This window comes from Saccostrea cucullata, unplaced genomic scaffold (genome assembly GCF_032062105.1).
Source record: "Saccostrea cucullata isolate Sc308-1 unplaced genomic scaffold, CSIRO_AGI_Scuc_v1 ctg1102, whole genome shotgun sequence".
Lineage (NCBI taxonomy): Eukaryota > Metazoa > Mollusca > Bivalvia > Ostreida > Ostreidae > Saccostrea > Saccostrea cuccullata.
Genome location: NW_026929005.1, coordinates 248,285 through 275,268, shown reverse-complemented (window position 1 = coordinate 275,268; position 26,984 = coordinate 248,285). Strand labels below are relative to the sequence as shown.

The 26,984-nt window shown below is 31.9% G+C and overlaps 1 protein-coding gene across 1 annotated transcript; it reads left to right on the top strand.

The window, feature by feature from the left end:
- The first annotated feature begins 14 nt into the window (after positions 1-14).
- LOC134279555 (interferon-induced protein 44-like) lies at positions 15-26,104 on the top strand. The gene is made up of 7 exons (XM_062761958.1): positions 15-69; positions 11,755-11,782; positions 12,257-12,321; positions 15,311-15,511; positions 20,370-20,513; positions 23,696-23,873; positions 25,514-26,104. The coding sequence occupies exons 2-7, from the start codon at positions 11,764-11,766 to the stop codon at positions 25,792-25,794; spliced, it is 888 nt and encodes a 295-aa protein (XP_062617942.1). The 5' UTR covers positions 15-69; positions 11,755-11,763; the 3' UTR covers positions 25,795-26,104.
- The last annotated feature ends 880 nt before the right edge of the window (positions 26,105-26,984 follow it).

Genomic DNA, 26,984 nt, shown 5'->3' with positions numbered 1-26,984 from the left:
TTTTTAGCTTAGCTTATAAACTGCGTTTGTTTTATCCAGAATGTACCCTGTCTAAGGCATTCAGAGAAGGTAAACGTTTCTTTGATATGTTCTACTCCTTTCATATGTTGCAAAATCTAAAGTTCCTAACTTTTGAAACTTTAGTTATTTCTTTAGGTTTATCTCTCAATTTTCTATCCTCTCATCTTAAGAAATTCCATTTTTATAAACAAACTTAATTGATTTTGCGCAATTTAGATTACTGTGTATTTATTGATAGGGATACATTAAACCATTTATGAAATAACTTTTGAATTGAAAACTAATTTTCCTAACGAAAAAAAAATATTGAAAATCAATCTCATTCAAATAAAGAGAGGTTAACATTTTCTTTAAGGGATAATGTTATGTTCTAAAATAACCAATCAATAAAAAAATGAATTATATTAAAAAAATAATGATAAAATATCATGCTTAATTTCTTTCTATGAGCAAAAATATTTTGAGAGATTTTTATTTAGATTTACTTGAGATTCTATTAATTAAGATCCTTGTTTAAAAGTTGATGTGTAAGTTAAACTATTTTTTTTATTGCAATATATATATGTCAGTGAAGATTGTATTAGAAACCTTTGTCTAAATTAACGTATCCATTCAATTCCGATTGACTTCATAGTGTAGCTAGACGCGGTAATAATTATATCTGGATTAGAAACAATTGAAATTTAGATGACCGAGCGGATTTGCGCAACGGAAAAGGGTATGTTATAACGATGTTTGAAAATTATTCACTTTGGCTGATTGATTTTATGTTGTTTAACGTCCCTCTGGAGAATTTTTCACTCATATGGAGACTCCACCACTTGCCGATAGAGGGCTACACATTTTTTCCTATGCTCGACACTCGGGGCCTTTGAGCAGTGAGGGATCTTTTTCGTTCAAGCACTTACTGCGACACGGGACCTCGGTTTGTACGGTCTTATCCGAACGACTGGTCTCCACGTCCAACAATGGAACTGGAAATCGTGACGTAAAAATTTACTCCTTACTTCGAGACTCTAGAGCATATGCTCTAACCACTGCGTCACGCGCACTTAAAAAAAATAAGAGCGTTTTATTTGAAACCTAGCTAACGCAATTTGAAAAAAAAATCTTTTTAAATTTCGACCATATAAACGCAATTTGGAAAACAAAAAGGTATACCTTGATCATTGCTCTTACAAATTTTCGGCATGAGGCCACCCTTAAAAAATTGTTTGTTTGGAATTGCCGTCTCGGGGTTTTCCGACCCAGGAGGGATGGAGGCATATTTTTTTTTTACAAACTGAAGCTAGATGATAAAAAATGAAAATCTCAATGAACATTTGTGATTTTTATTAATTTTCCTCTTTTATTTTATTAATATTTGTTGTTTTTATTTTGAAAAATATATAAATATATATACAGAACAGTACTAAAATATCAATCTTATTTAGATGTTAGATCTGCTCATTTAATAACAGTCAAATTTCAGCATCAAACATTCTAGTTTATTTTTTTAACAAAAAATAACGATACTTTTATTAGTCTAAATTATAGCATTTCTCTTGAAATTTAGCCCTTTGTTAAGACAACCCTTAAACAATGCGAATCACACAAAATTTCTTAAGAATAGTTGGAGTGTTTTGTGCACGTGGAAAAGCAGGGACGAGTGTTTTGTACATTGTAGGTTCTAGAGCGTTCAACATGAATCAGTTTTAACAGTTTTGTCATACTGACAGACAACATTTTTCCTTTGGTATTTGGGATAAAATATATCTGATTCATGTATTTTTTTTTACTGAGATCTAAAAGGATCAATAGCTTTTTTCCAGGTATCGGTGTATTATTCCATTTAATTTTTTATTCACCTTTTATTTTTATAGAGATGCATAAATGTTCTGCTCATCAACGCTTGAATGTTATAACATCTATTGACTCAACCTGGTCTGACATTTTGGCGGCTTTCATTTTAAATGTCAAATCATCACCTATAATCGCTATATCATCAATACTATGAAGAAAGCGTTTTATTGACTGGTGTTGTTAAATTAGTGGGAGCAGCGATTTTTTTCCCACCTATTGGGAAAGGGTCCGGTACAGGTTCAATTGGGAAAAATAACATCAAAGAAGAACAATGAAAATTCTCTCTCATTTAATCAAATAAAACGTATTTTGTGCTTATTCCAACTAAATGACCTATTACTACGTGTTTTTGAAAATAAGCAACAAGAACTTATTGCTTTTTTTAAATCAATGTCCCATGTTATCCATATTTTCATGCTTTCAATTTGTCAAAACGTATGATATTACGCTGTTTACACCACAGGTCCCGCCAAATTACTTTCCCTACTTTTGATTTAAGCGTAAGTGAAATAATTAGTCATTGTTCCGTGTAAAAAGAAATATGATGTCGTCATAGTCTGCTGCTTCACAGTTGAATTGGGAATTTTTGGTCACAAAATTGGGAAACGTTTCGGCACTGGGGATGGTGCAGTTTATCGGTACCAGTTATATAAGGAAAAAACGCTGAGCTCAAACCCGACTTTAAAAAGCTATTTCGACGAACGAATGTTACCGTTAGACTATAAAGCGGTAAAAAAAATATTGTCAATATTTTGCCAATAACATTTTTTGAGCGGGGGTATTTCAATGAGGCGGGCGGCAATTCCAAACAAACTATAATTTTATTTTGGCCCGAGGTCACTTCTAGACCCGAGATAGTGACGTTTTAAATCATTTAGGATAAATGTTATAAAAGAGAAATGTGTCATTTAGAAAAAAAAATTGAGAGATGATTGATTAATTTATTTTTCGTTTCTTTTTCAAAATTCGAGTTTATAAATAACTTACGTAGATATAGGGAGGGGTGGGGCTAATAGTAAAATGATTTTTTTTTTCATGATGGTTTCTTGTTGGACCTTACATATACATAATCGGATTAAAGACAATAAAGGCCATATGTATTGATAAATAAATATTTTTTCTCTGAAAATCTTGCAGTTGATGCTCATTTTATACGTGAAGCATAATGATTTACTTATCACCAACAGTGGTCATGAAAATAACTTTCATTTTTTTTCAAACTCAGTTTCTCATCTCTAAAACAGTCATTTTGTTACTATAATATCAGTGTAAATACATAATATTTTCTAAACCAGTGCACAGTCCTCAAAGGCTTAATCCCTTATGCTTTGAACACTCAGCGATGTATCTTCTTGGTGACCTGAATCGGAGAGGGGGGGGGGGGGTAGTCAGACATTTGAACACATTTAATGAAAAATTAATTAGTTATTTCACAGAACTTGTATCTGCATTAATTTTTTTAAAATAAATATCTTCATCTATGAATAATCTAATTTGGCATATTATAGTAATTAATTTTAAATATTTACCTATATTTTCCGATTCTTTGCAAGTGAAAAGAGTACTTCATTTTCTCCTATAGACGGATGAGCGCTTTCTCTATTATGAAGTCTGCGTCGCTTCATGATATATGCTGGAGTGAAACATCTACGTTCGTGTCCTTGTGATTTTTCAAAAATTAACTTCATTTTTCAAATATATTCCGTAAGCATGATGAGATCAAATGTTTTTTATCTACATATCTTCCCTCTCTGGAAGTTGTGTTTCAATACGACGCATTAAACATTTTACAACAGTCGTTTACGCTATACCTGCTATATGCCACAATGATTTAATGTTTACATGGCCGATGTACTATAACTGCTGAAAATGCTAAAGATCTTATAGGATAAAACAAAATCCTCTGCAATATGTTTTTTAAATATGTCTGCTAGGCATAAGTGGTCTTCATCGTAATACGTATATCAATATCGCTTTCGTTCACCAATGCTAAGTATTTATACATGGATCTAGAAAATCACGCCGTCTGAATCTCCTATTGGAAATTGTCTTTACGTAGATATAGATCCTACTGTAAAAACAATCTTAAATAAAATTCTAATTTTAAAATGAGGACATAAACCTCAAGATATGAATTAAATTTATTTTTAGATTTCAATGTTCAGAGATACACAATAGCTAAATGTGTCAAATCGTAAAACACATTCACGTAGATAAAAATATGGTCAAGGCTTACCAACACTCTCAGTTTATCGTAACAACCTTTAATATCTTATTTTTCCTTTTTGTCATGAGCGCAAACATATCACGCTCCTTATTCCGGAAATAGTTACAGCAAACATTCCTTTTTTAGTCACCAAATAACGTGATCACGTGACGCCGTGCAATCGCGTCCGTAATGAATGTGCAGATTATCTGCTAAATATCCTTCCACCACAAGAAATAGTCTCTCATAAATCTTACTTCTTTGTAGCTTTTGGAGCAGTTTTTCGTTGCATAGTGAAACATTAAAATTGTTGAATTTAAATATGTAATAAAAATTGAGTTTTAATAAATTGTTTTGAAGTAAGAGGTTCTGCGTGAACTTTTCTAAAAAGCGGACGAGTGACATACCTTTAGAAAAAAACTCTAAGTGGGGTGATTTTTTGCGAATTTAAACGCACTTTTAAAAAAAAATCAAAGTGCATTTTTTTTTTCAAAGTGCATTGCCACAAGGAGATGGTATCCTTCTAAACATGAATTTCTTTGAGATCTATGTGTGTTTATTTTTTGTTGAGGCATTTATGATACATATAGAAAGCACACAGAAATTCACTTCTATAAGAATAGCAACTTCTGTCCCAGCACGAGGTTGAATACTCGGCCTACGGATTTTGTCTCCTAGCAGTATAGGAACAGCGCACTAGACAGCTCTGCTATCTAGGTGAGTCAGAAAAATTGCTTTTGATTCAGATGGAATTTTGGAGGCGCTGCCCTTCATTACACTGTAAATGAGAATGGAAGTAAGATAAAGTTATTTGGACATTATAGTAGCGTATTAGAGAATCATTCCAATTTAAAATGTAATGAAATTAATTCTTATTGTTAAGGCCTATTGTACAACGATTTTTGAAGTGAAGAAATATTTACATAGAAATCACAAAGAAATTTACTTTTATACACATGTAAGGATACCAACTTCCGCCCAAGCCCATGTTGAACACTCAATTAATGACTGTGTACGAGAGAATTCCATAATATTGAATAATACACAAACTTTAAGCGTCTCAATACTAATTTTCTTGTTACGTTAAAGTTGTCAAGTCAACCATTGAGATATAACATAAGCCAATCGATTGAATTACCGCAGTATATATAATTGCGTAACAGTTTATTTCTTACATTTATTATTGATGCAGAAAAATTTGCAGAATAAATATGTTTTGAACGAATGAAATTGTTTATGTGGTTTGAAAAAATTGTTTAGATTTTAAGGATGTACAATACACCTGTCATTTAATTTTGGTGAAAAACTTTCTTTAGGTAGCTGGTAGTAAAAATAATCTTCATTTTTAGTATAATTTCTGTACGACCAGTTTTGATTTAATAGCGGAAAATTACCCCCTCCCCCTTTCTCAATAAATCAAGTTCCCGCGCGTATTTCAGACGGGGGTCGATCACTTTGCTATGAATCTACAAAATACACATTGAAAAAAAAAATCAAATTGGAATATTGCTTTTGCTTCAAAAATTTATTAACTTACAAATTTAAAAGTTCTCATATGTAAAGCGTATTTAAATGTAGATTTTTAGGCAATTTTTGAATACCCCTACCACCCCCACCCCTTCCTTTTTTGCGTCGCAGACCAATGTTAGCGTTTGACGAAACGTCGTTTACAGTGCAAATATACTAGTATTTCGTTATTTGAATCCCGGAGGTATGCATTAGTTTTTAAATAAATGAATGCAGAATAAATATTGACTACTGTTTTTATATGTATCAGGAAAAATTACTGAGGGATTTTAGTTTTAAGTTCAAATATGTACGCGTTATGCATTCCATATCACATGAAACCTAGATACGAATTCAAGTTATGTTGAACTTGAATATGTTGAATTTTAATTTTATTTCTTTAATTCTATTTATTTAAAAAATGGTGTATGTTCAATTCTCCTGTGATATAAATGGAATAATTGTACTTTCTTTCATGTCATTATATTTTCAAACGAGACACTATGTGGCCGTGGGGATACATCGACATTTGCATAGATGTACACCCCTCATGATATTATACGCATTCTTTCTATGTCGTTGCTTCTTAAGTTAAAATGAAAATTCCGTATTCGTCCACATTAACTTCAAAATATCAAACATTAAACTCTTCATCTACTTCAATTTATATCAAATCGCACATAGATATTTTTAAAAATCTTATAGGCTACGTTTTGTTTTGATTCGAGGAAATGCGAACAGACATTGCATTGTTGGCAGTGACAGAAAGTCAAACGATTTGCTGCAATAGCCGATATTCATAAATGCAGATAATTTCAGTACTAGTGAACAATTCTTTTCAATTCTATACTTACATTGTGTATATGAGGTCTATAGTATTCAATTCTCGGATTTATCAGGTCTTGCTGTAAATGCATTTCTGTGGAAAACCGTAAATAAAGGGAGGAAAATAAACATCTCCTACATTTTCAGAGTTGTTCCTCTTGGATCAATAAGGGTCTGAGAACAACATCGATTTTACATTGTAAAAAGTTTTTTGTTTGTTTATTGTTGTTTTATTTAATTAAAGAAGAAAAACAATATCTATATCGTAAATGCACAAATTGTAATGAAGCCCATTAATTAATCGGAATGTTATATAGCCAATTGTACATATGAGAATTTCGGCACTGTAAAATAAAATTTTCAGAATAAAAAAAATGCTGCGCTTTGATCAAGTTTACAATTTATTGTATATGGAATGATATGAAATAAACATTAAGGGATGGTATTTTTTGTCTATTACTTGCTTTTTTACGAAGTTTAATCGGGTTGATTAACAAAATACTTATTGATAAAGTATGGTACGCATAATCACAGCCAAGCCCCATGTCCCATTTCTTTTTAATGATTGAAATACATCGGGATCGTTTTACTTGTCATTTTGACGATTTATTTTTGACGTTAAATTTGACGTCACGTCAAACGTTCAATTGAAATCGCAAGAGTTATCTCCCCCAGTGTGTTGTACGTCTCTAATAAACTACACAGGTGTTATCCTATTTAACATATAAAGTCATAGTCTATAGTAAGAGAGAAAAAGTCTATAGTGGGAGAGAAAATTTTCCTTTGCTATAACTGTATATATTTACGATTTGATAATGAATGTTATACCCCTTTCCCTTCTAAACTAGCTGCGAGGGCTGTTCAATAAATAATGTCCCGAACTGTAGGACATACAATACAGATATCATAAGACATTAAACTTGTTTTTCTCTCATAATTGAATCTTTAATGAATTTATAACAGTTTATGTGACCACTTTTCATCACATAGTTTCATTGTGAGAAGCTTGGAAACAAGGGCTTTTCGAGACACTGCATTATAAATGAATGGTAAAGAATCGGTAAACTAGAGTGATAATTAAAGCTTCATCAAAGCTTCTGTAAAACTTGTTAAAAATCCCAAAGAAATATTCAATGAAATATGTATCCTTTACAGCAACCAATGCCTGTTTTATAGACAAATGAGCAGATGGATTTCAATGATAAAAAATTGAATTATATAATGGGCATCAAAAATGGGTACCGTCCTTGCCAACAAAAAATCATAACTTATGTACTGTTTGCCTAATTTCAACAAATAATACTTGATGATGTAAGATTGACTTTAAGACACATAGCAAATTTGATGGACATCACATCGGGGGTATTTTACATCTCTTTAAAGAAACGTTTGACGGTAAAAAAGCTTAGAACTCAAAGGTCACCCTATATTTTTAAAAGTGAGTGAAAACGACAGGGTGTACAAATGTCTTACCATTTTTTTAAATATAAGTAATTGGAGTTATCTACGTTTTTTTTATATTCAAACAGATAATTGAACTTGAATCTATTGCTTAAAATCCTCAAAACAAAATTAACCATAAGATTTACTTGACAAAAACAGCGAAGGCCTGGCGAGAGCAAAGAATTGCAAGAGCACAAAGACAGATTTATATGCAATTTTCTTAAATATTAGTGATATTGTTGTTCAAATTCGTATTCGGGGTGACAGTTTAATTTCTGGATGAGTCTAGCAAGCAAATTCTTTGCAAAAAAATCGAAAGGTTTACTAGAGGAACGACCTAGAATCAGGAATCTACTACATTAAATTTCTTCATGACAGCGTCCAAACCCGCATGCCCTGAAGAGTAAAGGGGTTTTCGGGAAAAAACAGATAGTTAATATTTTTTCACATTCACAATTTTCGCCAGATCTTTGACCTTTTGACTTGTTTCTATTTCCAATCTTGAAAAAAACACCTTTAATAAGGAAGAGACAAGTCCAAGAAATCATTGGATCTTCCATTTTCCAGTATACTAAAGGTAATACCCAAAAATTGGTTCTACAAACAATCTGAAATTGGATAAAATGTTACGGACATGTGTTTTAATTAAAAGAGATTAATAAGTAAAAAAATGAAGACTAAATTATTGAAAAGCGTCTTTTGCTTCTTTCCGAGTACCGAGGACATTATTTATTGAACAGCCCTCGTACATGTACCCTGGCCTTATTTCACGTATAATTTAAAGCTGAACACGGAATATCGATATCATTTTCAACGATACATCAACACTAGGGTATACCCATCGCATTCGTTACTCGTGATCGTATTGTCATGGGTATCGTCGTGGAATAGCGACCCGTGTTCGTGCTTGTTATATTGTATTATCTTTGTTATATTTTATTGCAGTTACGTTTCTCTGTGTTGTTTGTATATTGCACTGACCTGTACAACTATAATTGTAAATTTATTTGGAATCTTACTTTTCTGCATTAGATGGAGTATGACGTTATTATTTTCGCTACGGAATACGGTAAAGCATACATGTACGTCCTTCTAGATCATCGTCGACTGATAACACTGGACAATGACGTAGTCCTGCCTTCATATAGGGGTCTGCAGATTAGCGAAAATCGGGAGCAAAGATGGCTAACACATTCCTTTTACGAATCGTGTTCAGCTTTAATTCACATGAAATCAAACGTTATTGGGTTTTGTTTCATTTCAAAAATAACAAAATAAATATGTATATTTTGAAAAATTCATAAACAATCGTGGGTTTAATTATAATTATAAGAACAAACATCCGGAATTTATGTGGACTTGAAGTAAGAAAATAAAGCGAATATGACAAAAATATTTTGATTTGTTATTTTCTTTTTAAAGGGGTGTTTACATTCGCTGATTGATATCTTTAAAAATATTAAGTTCAGATTTTTTGGATACAGGTGCATACCAGGTAATTTTAAGGTGGTAACTGTTGGTACTCATTCTCCAACATTTTTGCAAAGGAATACTTGACCAAAAACAGAATAAAAATCTCTATTTAAAAATAGAATGGCTTTTTTATTTTAACTTTTGTGTTCTGCAATCATGACAAAGTTTTAGTCGATAAATTGTATGTGGCATGAGATAGCTTCAATTTAACATAATACATGCGTGCATGAAATATTGTAAGGAATATAATATCATTACTTAATTTGCATGAAGTATCATCTTTTCGGTGACAATATAGAAACATTTGTTAATTATTTTTTTCAATTAATTTTTTTTTTGCACCTGACATTAGAATGAATTTTAATAAATTCATAACAAGGATTAAAATGAGAGACAATCCGAGCAAATCACTTATCCTGGGCTCATATTTCGTTCAAGGTTCACTTTGCACTTGTGCCTGCTCTCAATATGCGTTCTCAATTTTTTAACTGGTCATCGTGCACCAATTTTTCACCAAATGGTTGTCAGAGTTTAAACATCGTTCACGTTTCGTTCGCTCTGCAATTGTTCACCGTTTGTTATGACTTTTTCGACATTCTCTCACTCTTTAATTAAAAAGTAGAACGCTTCAGGGGCTATATATATATATATTTAAAAAAAAACTACGGCTATCCTTTGTTGCTCGTATTTCTTTTTGGTTTACAAATGTCGCTGAAAACTTTAAGAATATCTGCCTCAATATTTTTTTCAAATGTCGTTTTTTCTCGATATGATACATTCCAATGCTGAAAAGTTTCAATGTAGTTCTTTATTTATTGATGTCATCCAAAAATACAATACATGAAAAGTTTATTTCAGTGGTTGTTTTTTTTTTATATAATATTACTATAAGTTCTAGAAACTTAAGAGTTAAACAATTTACGACATTTGAAAAGAAAAAAGCATCCACTATCAGTATTTTTTCCTTTCACATATGTTATGATAAAATCATTTTATTTCGTTTGTATTCTCGCCTTTAATTGGTTAATATTCAAAAAAGGAACACCTATTATCTCTGCATAGCCTGGTTTGGTATGGGGACACGCCCCCTAAAAACAGCTGCAGCTGAACCATCTGTGTCCATGCAATTCTCTTATTTCAAATCCTAATCGTCTGCGTGGACAGTGGTTAGAGCGCCTGCTCTAGTAAGTAAGGAGGATCCTTACGTCTAATTAGAAATCGATCCTTACGTCGCGGGATTGAATCCCACTGTTAAAACAAGAGGGCCCCGTGGGATCCCGGTTAGAATAGATCCCCAGTACCCCCTTGCTTGTGATAAAAGGCGACAAAATGGGGCGGTCCTTCGGATGAGACCGTATAAACCGAGGCTCCGTGCCACAGCAGGTGTGAAACTATAAAGATCCCTTCCTGCTCAAAGGCCGTAAGTGCCGAGCATAGGCCTAAATTTGCAGCCTTTCACCGGCAATGGTGACGTCTCCATATCAGTGAAATATTCTGGAGAGGGACGTTAAACAGTAGACAATCAATCAATCATAAAACAAGGGGTCAGACCTTCGGATGATACTGTATAAACCGAGGACACGTGTCGCAGTAGGCGCTGGCACGAAAAAAAAGATATCTCACTGTTCGATGGTAGTAAGTGCTGGCATAAAATTAAATTTACAGCTCCCCATCAGCAAGAGATGGCGTCTCCATATCAGTGAAAACTTCTCGAGAGGGACGTGAAGCATTATACACACATACACACACAATGTCATTCGGTATTTATTGAAAATTCTAGATTTAATAAATGTAACTTCAACTTTTATCAGTAGCCCGATCTTACCACTGGTAAACAAACAACATGGTTGCTACATGTAGGCCTATGTATCAATTTCCATCTCCCCTTGTCGTCACCCTGTTGTATTTTTGAGCGACAAATTTGACAAAATAAAAAAAAATAAAAATCAACGTAATTTTACACACACAGTTCTTTCAGGATTTTAAAAATATTATAAACAATAAGGAATGACGCATATACTTGCCATCATTATTGGAATAAAGTCTTTCGGGGTCAGTTTTCGCGTAAACTTATCCAAACCAGGCTAATCTAGAGTAATTTGGTCTATGAAATGGAAAAGATAAATCCAATATGTAGTCGATAATAGCATTTTGCAGCACAAATAAAAAAATGATGATAGAAAATAAGTTTACATAATCACTCTTCTCTTCAGCTAAAATTAGTAATTTTTCATCCCTTTTCCTGACTTTTTTCGTGTTAGTGACCAGTGAAATTATTTACCTTTGCTGTATATGTGTAAAAAGTATATTGTTATATTGTTAATTAATCTTAATTTTATGAAATAACATTGATTTATCATAAAGTAATACTCTTCCATTTAACCATGGTTGTTTTTATAACTCTCAAAACACTGTTAATTTGTTTGAAATATTTTTAGGTGATAAGGATGGGAAACAATCCGTCAGGTAAGAATAAAAAGTTGAAATTCCATTTATAAGAACATCATTATGTACATGTAGATGCTCACTTGACTTTCAAATCTCCTTTTAAAATTGAATTCCTCACAAGGTAAAGGAATACTTAATATATGTACTGTGGAACTGCTCTTGGACCGCTATGGGATTGTAAAGCAGTCCACGAAATCAGTCATATGAACTGCATTGGAACTGCTTTGTGTCAGGTTGGAAATGGTCGGTACTATATAATTCTTTTTAGACATCTAGCATCAAAGTTTCCTCCTATGATAAATGGCCGTTTTTAAATAAATGGTCATATAATTATTGCAGTTCTCATATTTTGTGTCAAAATCAATTGCATTTTCAGCTGGAAGGTACTCGCCAACAATATATTTTTTACCTACTATTGTTTTGGTATTTTTACACTCAAAACAAATTATGCAATCTTAATATTATATGATATAAACACGTTTTTATTTTTAGCTGCTGACATTTTGGAAAAAGAACCATGGCGTAAAATGCCATTGACTACCACTAAAATACCTGATGTAAGTAGGATTTATTAGCGAGATTTTTATTTCTATATGATGATGCATACATGTACATAGACAAAATAAATAAATAAGAGAAATAGCAAAGAAATAATAACATCAATCATTAAGGTCGGATTCTCCTCATATTTCTTGTATTTAATTATTTATGAATTTTTTTTTACAGAATCAAGAATACAATATCACTGAGTAACTGTTTAATTTAGATTAAATTTGACCGTTATATATAAGCTTTACCTTTACCAAATTGACATAAAAGTTTTAAATAAAATGGATATTTGCTATTCCAAATTTTCTCTACCTTCTTTTTAAAAGATACATTTAGTTATTTTACATGCTTCCTACATTTAAAGTTTTCTTATTTTCACTATGGTAAAGTTTTCATATAAAGATACAAAATGACATTAAAATTATGATCTTTTACTAAGAGAAAAAAAATTCTCTTTTACTGTTTTTAGGTTCAAATATTTACTTAGATTGGAAGGTTTTAAGAGCTAAGTTTAATGAGATATATTGATTCGACATATGAATAAAGTAACCACATGTATTGTTATTTCATCATATGTCATATATTTATCTAGATATTGAGTTGAACCAAACAGCAAGTTATATATTCTTGTCATGTAAAGTTTTTTTAAAAATATAATCTGTGTACATATAACCCAGTATATGACCCGGTACGCCCCTGTATGTGTTCAATGAAGCAAAATGAAGAAGTACACACACTCCCAGAGTTACATAAGATGTGGAATTACCAATTTAGAACACAGAGTAAGAACTCTTAAATGACTAAAAACAATCTTTGCCTACAAAAAACAATTTTTCTTTTTTTAAAAATTATTATTGAATTATTTTTTTGGGATTAATTAAAGATTCATAGCGCATTTAATAGTCATTTTCGCCTACTCTAGTGGTAATTTTATAAATACTTTGTTTCACCAAAATTTTGTCATACAATACTCAATTATTAATAGTTCTTTCATATGATAGTTATAAAACTCGTTCAGTTTATATGGAGAATATAGTAAATACTGAGGTACCCCCCTAAACAATGACAAACTGTAGGAAAAGACCACCCTTAAACCAGAAAAACAACTTCTGAATAATTTTATTTGGATATGACTTTACTTCATTACGTTTAGATAACGTTGGTTAAAAATGGTCTTCATAATGAAAAATGTTGAAAATATATATTTAATTTTTCTTCAAAAATTATTTCAAAATTCAACAATCTCTGTCTTAATTTTATCTATCTGATTTCCAAGACTTCGTGGCGAATTGGTTTAACTGCTGGATTGAAGATATAATGATCGTGAGTTCGAGCCTCATAGTGCGTGTTACTTAACTATGATTTTATTTTTTATCTCTGTGCATTTTCCTATGTTTTCTTTTATTATTTTATAATACAAGTATGAATAATTTGTAACAGAGATATATAATACATTACACATTGCGAATTTCCTGGGGGAAAACAGTCTTGAAGTATTTAAATGACCCAACGTTATAACTGCTACAGTAGTCTGTTTTATTTTTAAAACTTTCAAACAATCTTGTTTAGAATAAGAGTACTGTAAAACACTTTTTATTCGCGAGATCTCTATTTTTCGCGTAATAACGCGAGACACTGTGCTCGCGAAAAATAAGTTCTCGCGTTTAATAGTATTCCTTAAGATTATATACACGTAAAGCAGTAACCACAGTTCCTAAAAAAATTGTTTCGCTTATCAAGAGTCAATGACTATCTCGCGAAAATAAGGTGTCACGAAAATTTAGTAATCTACAGTATTGGACAAGTAAAATTACTGTCATGCAACAAACTTGCAACTATGAAAATATAACACTGATTCACAAATGATTACATACATGTAGTTTGATTTTAAATTGAAAATCTACAAGTATCTATAAATAGATAATATGTTTTCCTTTTAAATACTTGAGTAGGCAGAGTCGTCGGTAAGACAGCTTTGGCTCTTTATTTATTTATTTTTTTATTTATTTTTGCATACATCCGTTTAATACATAAAATACATGAAGTGACTTTGCGCCTTTTGTGGAAAAAAACACAGTAGGTGTTTTGCTGCATTTTGTAAAATTCCAGTTTTTAAGATTGATTGATTTTCTTTAAAAAAAACTTATTAACTCTACGAAATTAAAATTGTAAAAAGTCAATCTTTTTTTTTTGGACGATTCTCAGAATCCCCCCTGATCATATTATGATAGTTTGTACATTTTATTGAATTTGACTTCTAAAAACCTGCAACTTTAAAAACGAGCGCTGTTGGCTCAAAATACTAAGACACTAGAAAATAGGAAATTCAAAATGAAATCTTTCCATAAGTAAGACAGATTTTCCTGCGCTATATTCCCAGATCTCTTTCGCTACCAGTAGCAAATTTGTTTTTTTTTAATGAAAAAAACAAAGAAGAATTGATGTTGTAGACCAGGATACTTTTACTTTTCTTTTTGTACAATTTAGCTTAAAAGTGACAAAAAAATTATTTACTCTAAAATATATTTCTTTTTTGCATGATGACATAATTTATCTTGCATATAGTGGCAGAAATATGCCACCATATTTCATGTTTTATCAGACGCTCGGCTGTCTCTGTCTATACTGTGTATCATGTAATTTGATCTTTGGATCAAAGATGCAAATGTATTATGTTTACAGGAATTTGATCGACCAAACACTTACTCTGTAAAGCCTATTATGATTATAAGTATAATTTAAAGAATTGTCGGATACCAATTTACTTTGTAGTTAAAATAAATCAAATTCTAACTGGAAATCACAAGAAGGAAGGGGCAATTGCTGTCTTTCATTTTCCCCTACATATTATGTGCTGTGTGCCTTACTAGTATTTTAAAAAACAAAATGATTATTGATTGCGAAAACTAAGACAGAATTAAACTAAAGGCAATTTTTTAATTTGAACATTAAACTTCTAGTAAGCATTTAAATGAGTAAATATGCTCTGTTTTACAGATGAGAAGGGAACTAATGGGGAAAATAAAAACATTTCAAAAGAAGGGAAACGTGAACTTTTTGAATATTCTTCTTCTCGGTCAATCTTCGTCAGGCAAATCATCTTTCGTAAATTCCTGTGCAACAGCTCTGTATGACGCTAATAGAATTGTGACACCTTGCGGAGTTTTGGAGCCACAATCAGAAAGTGTTACGGCACGTGTAAGTATACTATTCTTTGAGAAAAAGAAATATTCACTAGGGTCATTTTAAAATCATTCTGAGAATTGCCCGTGGTGATAGTTATGTTCCCCAAACGGAGTTTGGGAACATATTGTTTTTACTCGGTTTCTTATTATTAAGGTCTTTCGTCTTCACGGAAGACCTTATAGTGATTCTATTGTTCCTTATTATTAAGGTCTTGCGTCTTCACGGAAGACCTTATAGTGATTCTACTGTTTCTTATTATAATTATTCTTTTTTCCTGTCAAAATTTTGTGCAGGCGATTTATCGAGAACTATTCAGCTGTTTTCGATGAAATTTTCAGGAAATAAAGATCATTATATGAATATTATATATAATTCCGTTTTTTGGAAAATTCGCTTCCGGTGCCAAGTTATGGGCAAGTTCCTGATTTTAAAATGCAATTTTGTCGCCCCTTTTTATTGTAAATGGCTAAAGATATGAACTGAAGACTTATTGGAGACGATAGCTTGTGACTATCTGGTTTGCAGAATCACTTTTTCGTTCGTCGTCAATACTTCCGGTCGATTTGAGATGCAAATTTAAAAAGTCATATTTTCTAACTTTTTTGTTTTCAAATATTTTTTTTTTATTTTTGGTATGTTAATAGAAATTTTCTTATAATACTTTCTATATAATTTGTTTGAATATTGATAAATCTGAACTCTAGATATTAGCATTTAAAAATCTGAAGCGGGTCCAAAATGGCGGCTCTCTCTGTCAACTCCTATATTTTGCGATAGGGGTTTACGGAGGCAGCTGAGCGTTTGCTTGAACGAAATAACATAAGGACAAATGAAATGTAAAGGAATACTTGGATTGTCACGTCGTAGTTACGTTGCAATTCGGTGTCAAACTAAGTCCTTCTTAAATGTCTTCCATAATTAGTTTCGGTTAGTTCTTAAAGTAAAAAAAGAAAAGACTAAATGTGCAAATGAAATTCGAGACTTAATATTTTATGATTTGCACCACGGAAAAAAACATCTTAAATCATTGTTATAAGCAATAGTTTTCCAAGAAAGAATATCAATGAATACAGTAAGTACCCGGTATATAACTTATCCACTGTTTTTCCCATGCACACTTGTGCCATATAAAACTAATAGAAAAAAACAAAACCATTTTTTAAAAAGATCAGAAACTGTTCACCCAACTGAGCTAAAATCTTTTTAGGGTTAATAGGTGTGTAGTGTAGGTGTGCGGAACGAAGGTCATTTTGCAAAATGAGTGAAATGAGAAAAATACTTAATATGGCCATAACATTTTTATGAAATCACGCGCATGCACAAGTGCTGCAATCTGATTGGCTGAAACTTGAAATGGCTGTAACTCCCTCGGTTTTCAACGAAACAATATGGCATTTAGAACATAGATAGATATAAGGGCCTCCTACAAGAAGGTATGGTCATCATGCACGTGCATGCACGTGCATGCATTTGGAAGGAGTGAAATCAAAAATACACTTGAATGAGTCATTTTTAATACTTTTGAACTAAATGCTACATTATATATTATATTCAAATGTACAGATAGTGTAAACAAGATGATAATTATTATCACTACGCATATGCATTCATGTTCGCATGCATGAAATGCTAAAATTTGAATATAATTCGTATCCATCTCGAAAAACGTTGTTAAAGTAAAAAATGCACAGAGGTTGTCTTATTTAATAAGGCTTATAGGGAATATGGCACCAAAAAGTAGTTGGGGAGCGTTTGGGGAACATCTGTAACGGTTCCCGTTACAATTAATACTAGTTTTTTGTTTTGAGAGATCTGTCCTCAGTGAAAAGCAAAGAAAAGCAGACGGTCACTTTTACTTAGCAAAGATGGAGGAAATATAAATCATGCACTAATAGGTAGACACACAATGAACGATGACATAATAGCCTACCGGTATTGCAAAAAGGACACCCGTTCGGGAGTAGATTTGGTTTATTAAAGATCAGACTACCAATTAATAGGCCGACAATTAAGCAGAAGTATGCACATTATAACCAATTACAAAATGAAACATGAAATTCTTCAAAGTTTTATTCTAACAGTCTTACTTATGAAACAAATTATGTTTTCAAATATTTCAAAAATCCTATTTTGCTGTTATCATGTGACCGAAAATAAAGGATTCTGAAATTTTCGAAGAAATAACTTTATAAAACGGAGCAGTGACATTGCGTACATTGTGATATCTAAATTAATATTAAACCATGTGGTCCCGATCACAATAAATTACTTTCATGTAGAAAATGGTTCAATAAAATGTTTTACCTCTCAATTAATATCTATATATTCTATCCACTTAAAATTCTTAGAATAAAAAGCTTCTGTCAAGAAAATGCTACTTAGGGTTAATTTTGATAGAAAGAAGCTACTTGCTTACAAAATTACAAAAAAGACTTCAAATATCAAACAAAGTATTATACACAAGCCTAAGATCCTATTTAGATTTCAATAAGGAGAAATCAATCAATCTGGATAGACAAAAACTTTGTTTGACAGGTATTACAATTAAGGCATTGTTGCAACGCACTTTGAATTTGTTAAAATTGGGACAAAATCAACGCACTTTGAAAAATGTTTTCAAAGTGCATTAAATCTGAGACATACTCAACGCATTTTAAAAAAAAAATCAAAGTGTGTTTAGATGGTACATATGCATTTCTACCACGGGGACATTTTACGCACTTTGAAAAATAATATGATGAAAACAAAAAAATCTGGACTTAGACTTAAGTAAATGAGAGAATCAATTTGTTATAATTATATCTTTCGAAAAACAATTTACATATACTCATTTAACACCATTAAGACCAAGGAAAAGTAGAGGGTCTCTCAGCTTGACTCTTTTTTTATTATACATTGTATATAGCTGTCGGTAGCAAATTGAAAGTGGACCCCACCAATGTAAGCCGAATTTTCAATGCCTATAATATGTATATATTTGCAAAACATTTGTGTGTCCAACCCCCCCCCCCCCACTTATTGTACAGATGCCTATGGTACACCCACATATATGTACAGTGTATTTGCATAACAAGTATAACATTGAAAGCTTTCAATAAATTTTGTTTTACATCAAATGCATGCTGATTGGAAAAAAATAATTACAGTATAATAAGAATTAAGAGAGTAAAGGTAAAGAGTTTTCAAAGCTTAGAAAAATCGAAATCGCTCACTTTCACATTCTGGAGTGACCTCATCACCGACGAGTTATCAAAAAGGTTAAATTATTTAGCATACCTAAGATTTGAAAGAATATTGACCAAGCCATACACATTTTTTCAAAGTGCTTTAATATGGTCGATATTAACGCACTTTGAAAACAAATTTTATTTTTTCAAAGTGCGTTAATTTGGTCCCAAATTTAACGCACTTTGAATTTTTTTTTTCAAATGCGAAATTTTTCAAAGTGTTTTGTAACAAGGCATCCTCAATTGGTACGTGTGTTATGCCCATTTATCATATTTGCATTGTTTATATACATTCATAATTATACTGATATCGACCAGTATTCGTTTTCTTACATTACACCCAAAAAATACAGTGTGTATCCAATCTTTTGGGTTTCCTAAAATGAAGACTAATCAGATGGGCACTTTAGCAGTGGGGAGTCAGGAATGGATTGTCAAGAGTAAAAAGAGGGTTCATGAGATGAAAAATTATAAATCTTTAGTGATCATAATTCCTCCATTTTCAGTTTCTCTATATTTTCCATATCCGGACGCATATGTATATTAATAAAAAAATACAGTTTTTGGTACCATTAAAGAATTTAAATACACATAACGTTGCTTAGGTGTAATTTGGCTGTTCTTAATATTTTTTTTAAAAATCCAAATTCTACTGAGTTTAATCTATGTAATAAGCAACCCCCCCCCCTCCCAAAAAAAACAAACATTTTTTTTGTACCCAAATATCGATTTCTTATACATTGAGTATGCATTGCAAGGAACATGATACGATTTCAATACAAAGAGGTTTGGCCCTGTAGTTTTTATAAATATGAAAACTAAAATACATTCTTTCTGAATTCTTAAAATTCCATGCCACAAAACTCTACAAATCGTTTTCTTATATGATCTTCTAGTCGTCCGCGTGGCGCAGTGATTAGAGCCTCTGGTCTAGAGTCGCGAAGTAAAGGGTCAATCCTTAGGTCGTGGGTTCGAATCTCACTGTGGGACGTGGAGACCGGTCCTTCTGATGAGACCGTATAAACCGAGGTCCCGTGTCGCGGTAGGTTTTGGCACGAAAAAGATCCTCCCTGCTCAATAGCCCTGAGTGCCGAGTATAGGACAAAATTCTGGTGGCGTCTCCATATGAGTGAAGAATTTCCGAGAGGGACGTTAAACAAAATACAATCAATCCATCAATATATGACATTTTAAATGCTGATTAAACTTGTAAATTTTAATTTCCTGTATTTTCAGAATGATCATTCACACAAACAGATTCTTTAATGATACATATTCATCTACTCAGCTCATATTAAAGCCAATTTCATATGTTTTTGAGAACGTTACATTTTTAGGGCACAATATTGCCCAAAGTATACCTTCTTCTTTTCATTCCAATCTCTATCTATCTCTTCAGTGAATAATTAGGAAAGCTTTTTTTTCATTTTCCATCTTTAATATAGCATCATTAATAAATACCGCTGATCTTGATTTCAAAACTTAAAGAAGATGAAAATAACATACATTTTAAAAATATTTTCAAAGTCTGAATATTCTTATAAATGTTATATTTTCAAACTCTTTAAATTAATGTAAACTGTAAACGATTCTTACACGTACTTGTATATCGTGATGAAAAAATACTTATCATTTATTTTTAGTTGGAAGCACATCCTATTAAGATATCATCGACAGCGTTTCTCCCAGTACGAATATTTGACTGTCGCGGTCTTCATGATTTAAATGGAGTTCACAGTGACGATATTAAAAACATGTGTGATGGAAGAATAAAGAATGAATATACAGTAAGTTTCTGACTCAAGTCAGTGAATTGGTCACGTATTGTTATAACACATATGAGGGTTGTTCGGAAATTATTGATACATAGTGTATTTTTGATAATTCAATATATGTTTATAATTTTTCGATTTCATTTTGTCTGCATGTCGTGCATGTTTTTTTTTTAATTCTGATCAGAAATACGAAGATAATTAAGCGCATTATAGAATTCTGATAACGACAAAAAGAGGGAATTTGACGTCAAGGCAGAGCAGCAAGAGACTTAAAATTTTGTATATAGCTAATAAAAACACTTTTCCAGACTGCCAACCTGATAAAACAATAAAACAACACTAAAACATGTTAAAGAATGTTGTGTCATTGGTTTATATTTTTTCTGACAATTAATTCAACCAGTGTAAATTCAACAACTCCGTACGACCATCAATTTTACCCCAATGGAATCAGTAAGGTTGACCCGCCTTGCAGAAATCGCCAATTTATTAATTTATCTATAACTTAGAAATTTTTCATATTTGTTTTATCCTTTCTTTCTAAAATGGTCGCACGTGGTGCAGTGGTTAGAGCGTCCAGCACTAAAATTGCGAAGTAAGGAGTCAATCCTTACGTCGAATGTTCGAATCCTACTGTTGGACGTGGAGACCGGTCATTCAGATAAGACTGTATAAACCGAGGCCCCGTGTCGCAGTAGGTGCTGGCACGAAAAAGAGCCCTCACTGTTTAAAAACCCTAAGTGCCGAGCATAGGACAAAATTTGTAGCCCAGCGTCGGCAAGTAGTGGAGTCTCCTTAAAAAATTCAAAAATTCTCGAGAGGGACGTAAACAACATACAATCAATCAATCAATCTTTCTAAAATGTAGACGAATTTTCCTGAATTTATCTCTACTTTTTATAGAGTTAATGTAAATGTCTTTATAATTGTCGAACAGCCCTCGTATGTCTTATGTGTAAATATTTTAAAGTTTAGATTATCATTAGCATATGTCATTTTAATCTCTGCAACAGTGAAATAAAAAAAAACTAGAGGTACTGTGAGCATTGAGCTCACTAAATGATACCCCCCGCCTCCCATATGGTTATAACTGATGACAAAGTCCATGTTTTGCCATGGCCGGGAAACCCAAAATATGTGTCAGATCAAAAAGTAAAATAGGAGGTGCACAATGGCAACATGTAGTAAAGATTTTGTGAAAGTTTCATTAAATTTCACTCAGTGGTATAAGAGGAGTTGCGGATAAGAGATGGGTACCCTAAAGCGTAACAGACGGACGGACGGACAGCTATACAGACGGACGGACGGACAGACGGACGGACGGACGGAATTACCGATTACTATATACCCTCCCGCTTTTCAAGCGGGGGGTATAATAATGTTTAAGTACTAGTATTCCTACATATTTTCAATATTTTCTGTTAAGACTGTTCCCAATGAAATAATTTGCATTGTTTCTAATACAAGTACATGTACATGTAACAATCGTCAATTTCTTCAGTTGTATTTGGGAATTAACCGTAGTGGTACCGTACTGGTTAAGGTGGTGGGGTTGTGTTGGAGGTACTTGTTTTTTCGAAAGAATGCTATATATTTGAGCTCTTTTTCATTGCTCCTTTTTATAATTATTATTGAATCGGAATAGACTTAAAGGGTTATTGCCTTCAATCTCAAAGAAATCATTGAATTCTAATTTGATTATTTTTTTTTCCATCTTTCCATAATCTTGAATGTGTCTCTTGTGAATTTTTTTTTCAGTGGACGTCTTTATATTTTACCCTCCACTTTTATCTTCAGATCGTAGATTCTCCTGAACATACTGTTGAAATTAATGTCTTCTGAAATAATCCATTCAATGGGATCAATTATTCTTCAATTAAAAAATGTAAAATTAAAAAAAAATCGAAACTGAAAAACTTTACTATGATGAATCTATGCTATTCATGTGGAAAAATATTATTTGTATGTACATGACAAACGTAACATTTTTCGTGATTGATATGGTTTGATTAGTCTATTCATATAAAAGGCATTTTATTTTTTCTATGGCGACTTCATAATGGAAGCGGTATATTCTTTTATTTTTATTAGTATCTAGCATTTCTTTTCAACACGAAATACACAATGGCTGACTAAATCAAAAGATTAAAAAAAACATTATTTTCAGTTAAAAAAAAAGCCAAAACGTCCCTTTGTCTTTCAAACACTTAAAGTAATTTCAAGCGTAGACCAACTATTTCAGTTTCAAAATAAAAACAAAAAAAACATGTTTGGGAAAATCCATTTTCTCTAACTTTCAAGGAATTTATTCGGATATTGTGTTACAAAGACAATATTCTTTATTTCAAATGAAATTGAGTTAACTGGTGAATGACTTGCAAGGGGACAAGCAGATTCTTAATAAGTTATTGAAAGTTATTAAAAAGAATAAATCTGGGGAGTTTAACATTGATGTAGGATATTTAAACAAAGGTTACTTTAAAAATGATATGACGTATTTAACTTTTTTTTCAAATATGAAAAGTGTACATAGGTCAATTTTAAAGCGACCGAAAAAGATTCCAAACATACGATAAGTCCAGTTATCATTTCTCAGGTCACTGAAAGCGTTTTTTACAATATTTTAAAAAAGTTAACCCAGCTTGCACTTGAATTCAACTTCAATTTAACTTCTAAACACATAAAAATCTGGTTGATTGATTTTAAAGTAATCCATAGCTCTTCTTATAAAGAAAAAAATCATAATGGCTGTTTTTGTGCAAATCAAATTATTGTACACGAAACTGTTTGAAAACATATCAGAGAAATATGAAAAAAAAAAATGCAGGCATAAATACCCTTTCAATGCCATCAACATTGGGCACTTACTTTTTGGCAGCAGTGTCTACTTTTTGTCAAACATAATCTTTTGATATAGAAAATATTCCGGAAAGGCAGATATACTGAATGATTCAATATACTGTGAAAAATATTCAAATTACATCACACAAGCAAAAGTCAAAAGTTATTCTTCATTTATATTTAATCTTTATTGATTTCGACCAGTCAATTTTCACTGCATTGTATTTGTAGTTTTTTTTTTATTTCAAACTCACTTCCTCTGTCAGCCAGTCTTTAGTCTTCAGCCCTCTTGTTGATACTGGTTTATATATAATATGTATTGAGAATTTAACTTTATTTTGTGATTTGATTAGTTTGACCCGACGCTCCCAGTCAGAAGTGATAATGAGAAATTTCGTGAAAGACCGCAATTACAGGATAGAATGCATTGCGTTGTATACGTTGCTGCTGCAGACAACCCAAAAGAACTTTTAGCAGATGGACGAGCCAATGAACAGCTAAAGGCGATAAGAGCTGTATTATCTGCGGCCAGTAAGTCTTGCTTTATAAATTTATTTTACTTGTAGATGTGAAATAAAGAAATATGCATTATGTTTATGTTCCCCGCTTAAATGCATTAAATGTTGTATGTGTTTTAAAGAAAAAAAAACTCAATATCCTACCAGAATAGATTATTGCAAAATTGTGCGTAATTACTAGTATTCATTATTTTGTTTGAATTGTTCATTAAATACAATGTAATTCATTGAAATATGCAAACGAAAAGTATTTTCTCTCATCCATTCTATATTTCCGTGAAATTATAATCTTTAACACAAATCCAGCTGTCAAAAGCAACTAATTTATTTAAGGGTCACCATGCTTAATAAACACAAACTTGTTGATCATACGTTCATTGTACATTCATACGCTATTCAAAATGTCCCAGGCAATATCATAAAAAATCATTTTTAATATTTAATAAATATAAAAGTAGTTATCTTCTCCGGGAAATTTCTTTTGTCTTTTTTATAGTTTGTTTCAGCTCATTCAGTCCTTTTTAGATAGATTAGATTAGATGGCTAAATAGATTGATTGATTGATTGATTGATTGTTGTTTTATGTCCCATTTCAGAAATTTCACTCATAACGAAATGTCACCAAAACCGGTTTAAGACTTACAAAATATACCTTTTCAAGGCATTTAGGGCCATCAGAACAGCGATTGATCTTAATGATGCGAACGACTTCCTTGAGAAGGTGTCTAATTAGACAAAATTTCAACATTTCAAAGGATCAACAATTAATGCAATGGGCATGGACATTTCGCGCCCTTCGAACTCAATCTTTAGATCCCACTTAGGAAACACTGTTCCATTTTCACCCTATAATCATGTGAATAAATTCCGAGTTGTCCAAAATAAAAAATTATGAGCTTGTCTAGGCCAGCCTACGAAATTTTTGTCTGGAAAATACACTTAAGGTCGCACACAGCTTGCATATCCAATATATATCTCCGAAGAGTTCCATAACTGGTGCAATAATAAGCTCGTGTGTACCATCAATGACTCCACCACCATTATGAAATCTCTATTGATTATTGTATCCTCTGATAATACTTTTATTGCCCTTTTCAGAAGGAAAAACAACTATGCTTATGTTTAATAGCAATGCATAGATTGTGAACATGTACATATGTACAGATGTATAGACTCACACGATATCAGCTTCCAAACTTTGGACAAGTTCCCAAATATTTGGCACTCTATTGTCGATGTCAACCCGTACAAATTGTAAAATATTATAAAAAAGCTTAGCAAAAAACTGTCAAAGTATCATATTTGACGATAACGATTATGGGCGGATATTCATGTTTCAAATTGTAAGCGTAGATTTGGTTAAACGCTTACTGAATTTGCCATAGATAAATGGATGCATATGATTTGAAGCACGCGTCTTTCCCTTAAATTCGCAAAAAAGAATACATGACTAAGATTTATATGTTTAAAGACACTCTTACACCGTTTTGCAGATTTTATATGCATCTGTGAATGGGAAATGTAATTTCTGTATTTATATATTCCTACACAAAAAACATCATCAATAATAATAAAAAAATGAAATGAACTTAAAAATTGATGATCAACCATTCTCCATTTGCAAATTAATAAGGGGCTGAATTATTTTTCCAGATATTCCTCAGCTTGTGCTTTTAAACAAGATTGACCGTCTAGGAATGAAGGACATTACTACAATTTTTAGAAATAAGTTGGTAAAAGAAACATGTGAAGGTGCCATGGAGTTTATGAGTTTGCCATTAGGAAATGTTCTTCCTATGATTAATTACACGGAAGAACAGACTCCAGACAGCATGAAGGATTTCTTAGCCTTGTTCAATTTGTGGTATATGATGTCGAAAGCTAACGACTACGTAGGGCTTCAATCGGATGTGCCTGAAGGTTTTAATGATTAGCTTTCCTTTATGGCCATCTCTAATATATGTAGTTCTCTCTGACGTTCACGTTGATTATTAATTAGTGATTGAAGGATGTACACATGTACAACACATGAATATCTTATTTCTTTTACGATTGTGTTACATTATAGATGTCTAGAAGTTTCGTACCAGTATGTGAACAATATTTTCTCGTTTTAGCTGGATAAGGTATATCTGTGTACATTTATTTTTACTATTTGTAGCTTTTCCTATATTTTTGCTAATATTCTTTAATGTATATTCTTCTAAAATAGTTAATCTTCAATAAATTTTCTCATAGATTTTACTATCATTTTCATCCTTTTCATTTTGTTCATGTATGATGTAGGTCCAGTTCTACCGGCAATTTATTGTAGGTTGCCCAGACGCTAATTGTATTGATCTAAATACAACTCTAATATGCCTTAAATTATAAAGTATTTAATGAAAAAAGTCCTAGATTTTGAACAAAACTTACGTCATCCGGGATGTTCGCTAAATTGTGGATATTTAAGAAATAAGGTGCGTATCATTTTTTGAGTTTTATTGAGATGTAAAACGGGTTGGCACATGATCAAATCTTCCATAAAGCCCTTCGTGACTTATTCATACTTTAAATTGGCCTGATTGTTACTTTTAACGTGTAAAATGCGTTAATTTTCAAACCCAACGGCATGTTTGTAATCCACTTAACGCGCGTCGAGCCTTTATGACGTCACAGAGAAATTACGTCGAACGTTTATCCAGACACACATCTATGACCTCTTGACCCCGTACCTGTATTTATAAAGTTATAAAAACGCTTGCTTTCTGTAGTGTTATATAAAGGAAAACGTTTGCAAATGTAAATATATACTCAACAAAAAAAGAAACGCATATTGTTTTACTCGTCAAAGAAATTTTTAAAATGTACATGAAACAACTATTTTTTTATGTCATTGGATACCTGTGACCTATTTAAAAGTCAAAATGGGGTTTCAAAACCCAAGTGTTGAATTATCTCCCTTGATTAAATATGTTTATGAAAGTAGTGTTTTTCATGATTTCTTCTAAATAGAATGTTTATTTTCGTTGATATTTGGGATTTAGAGAAACTTTTAACACTCCTATTAAACCCATATTTAAGATTTGATTGCAGTGTTGATACTGCAATGCCACGCCGAAACAAAGATGAGCACAACCAGGCT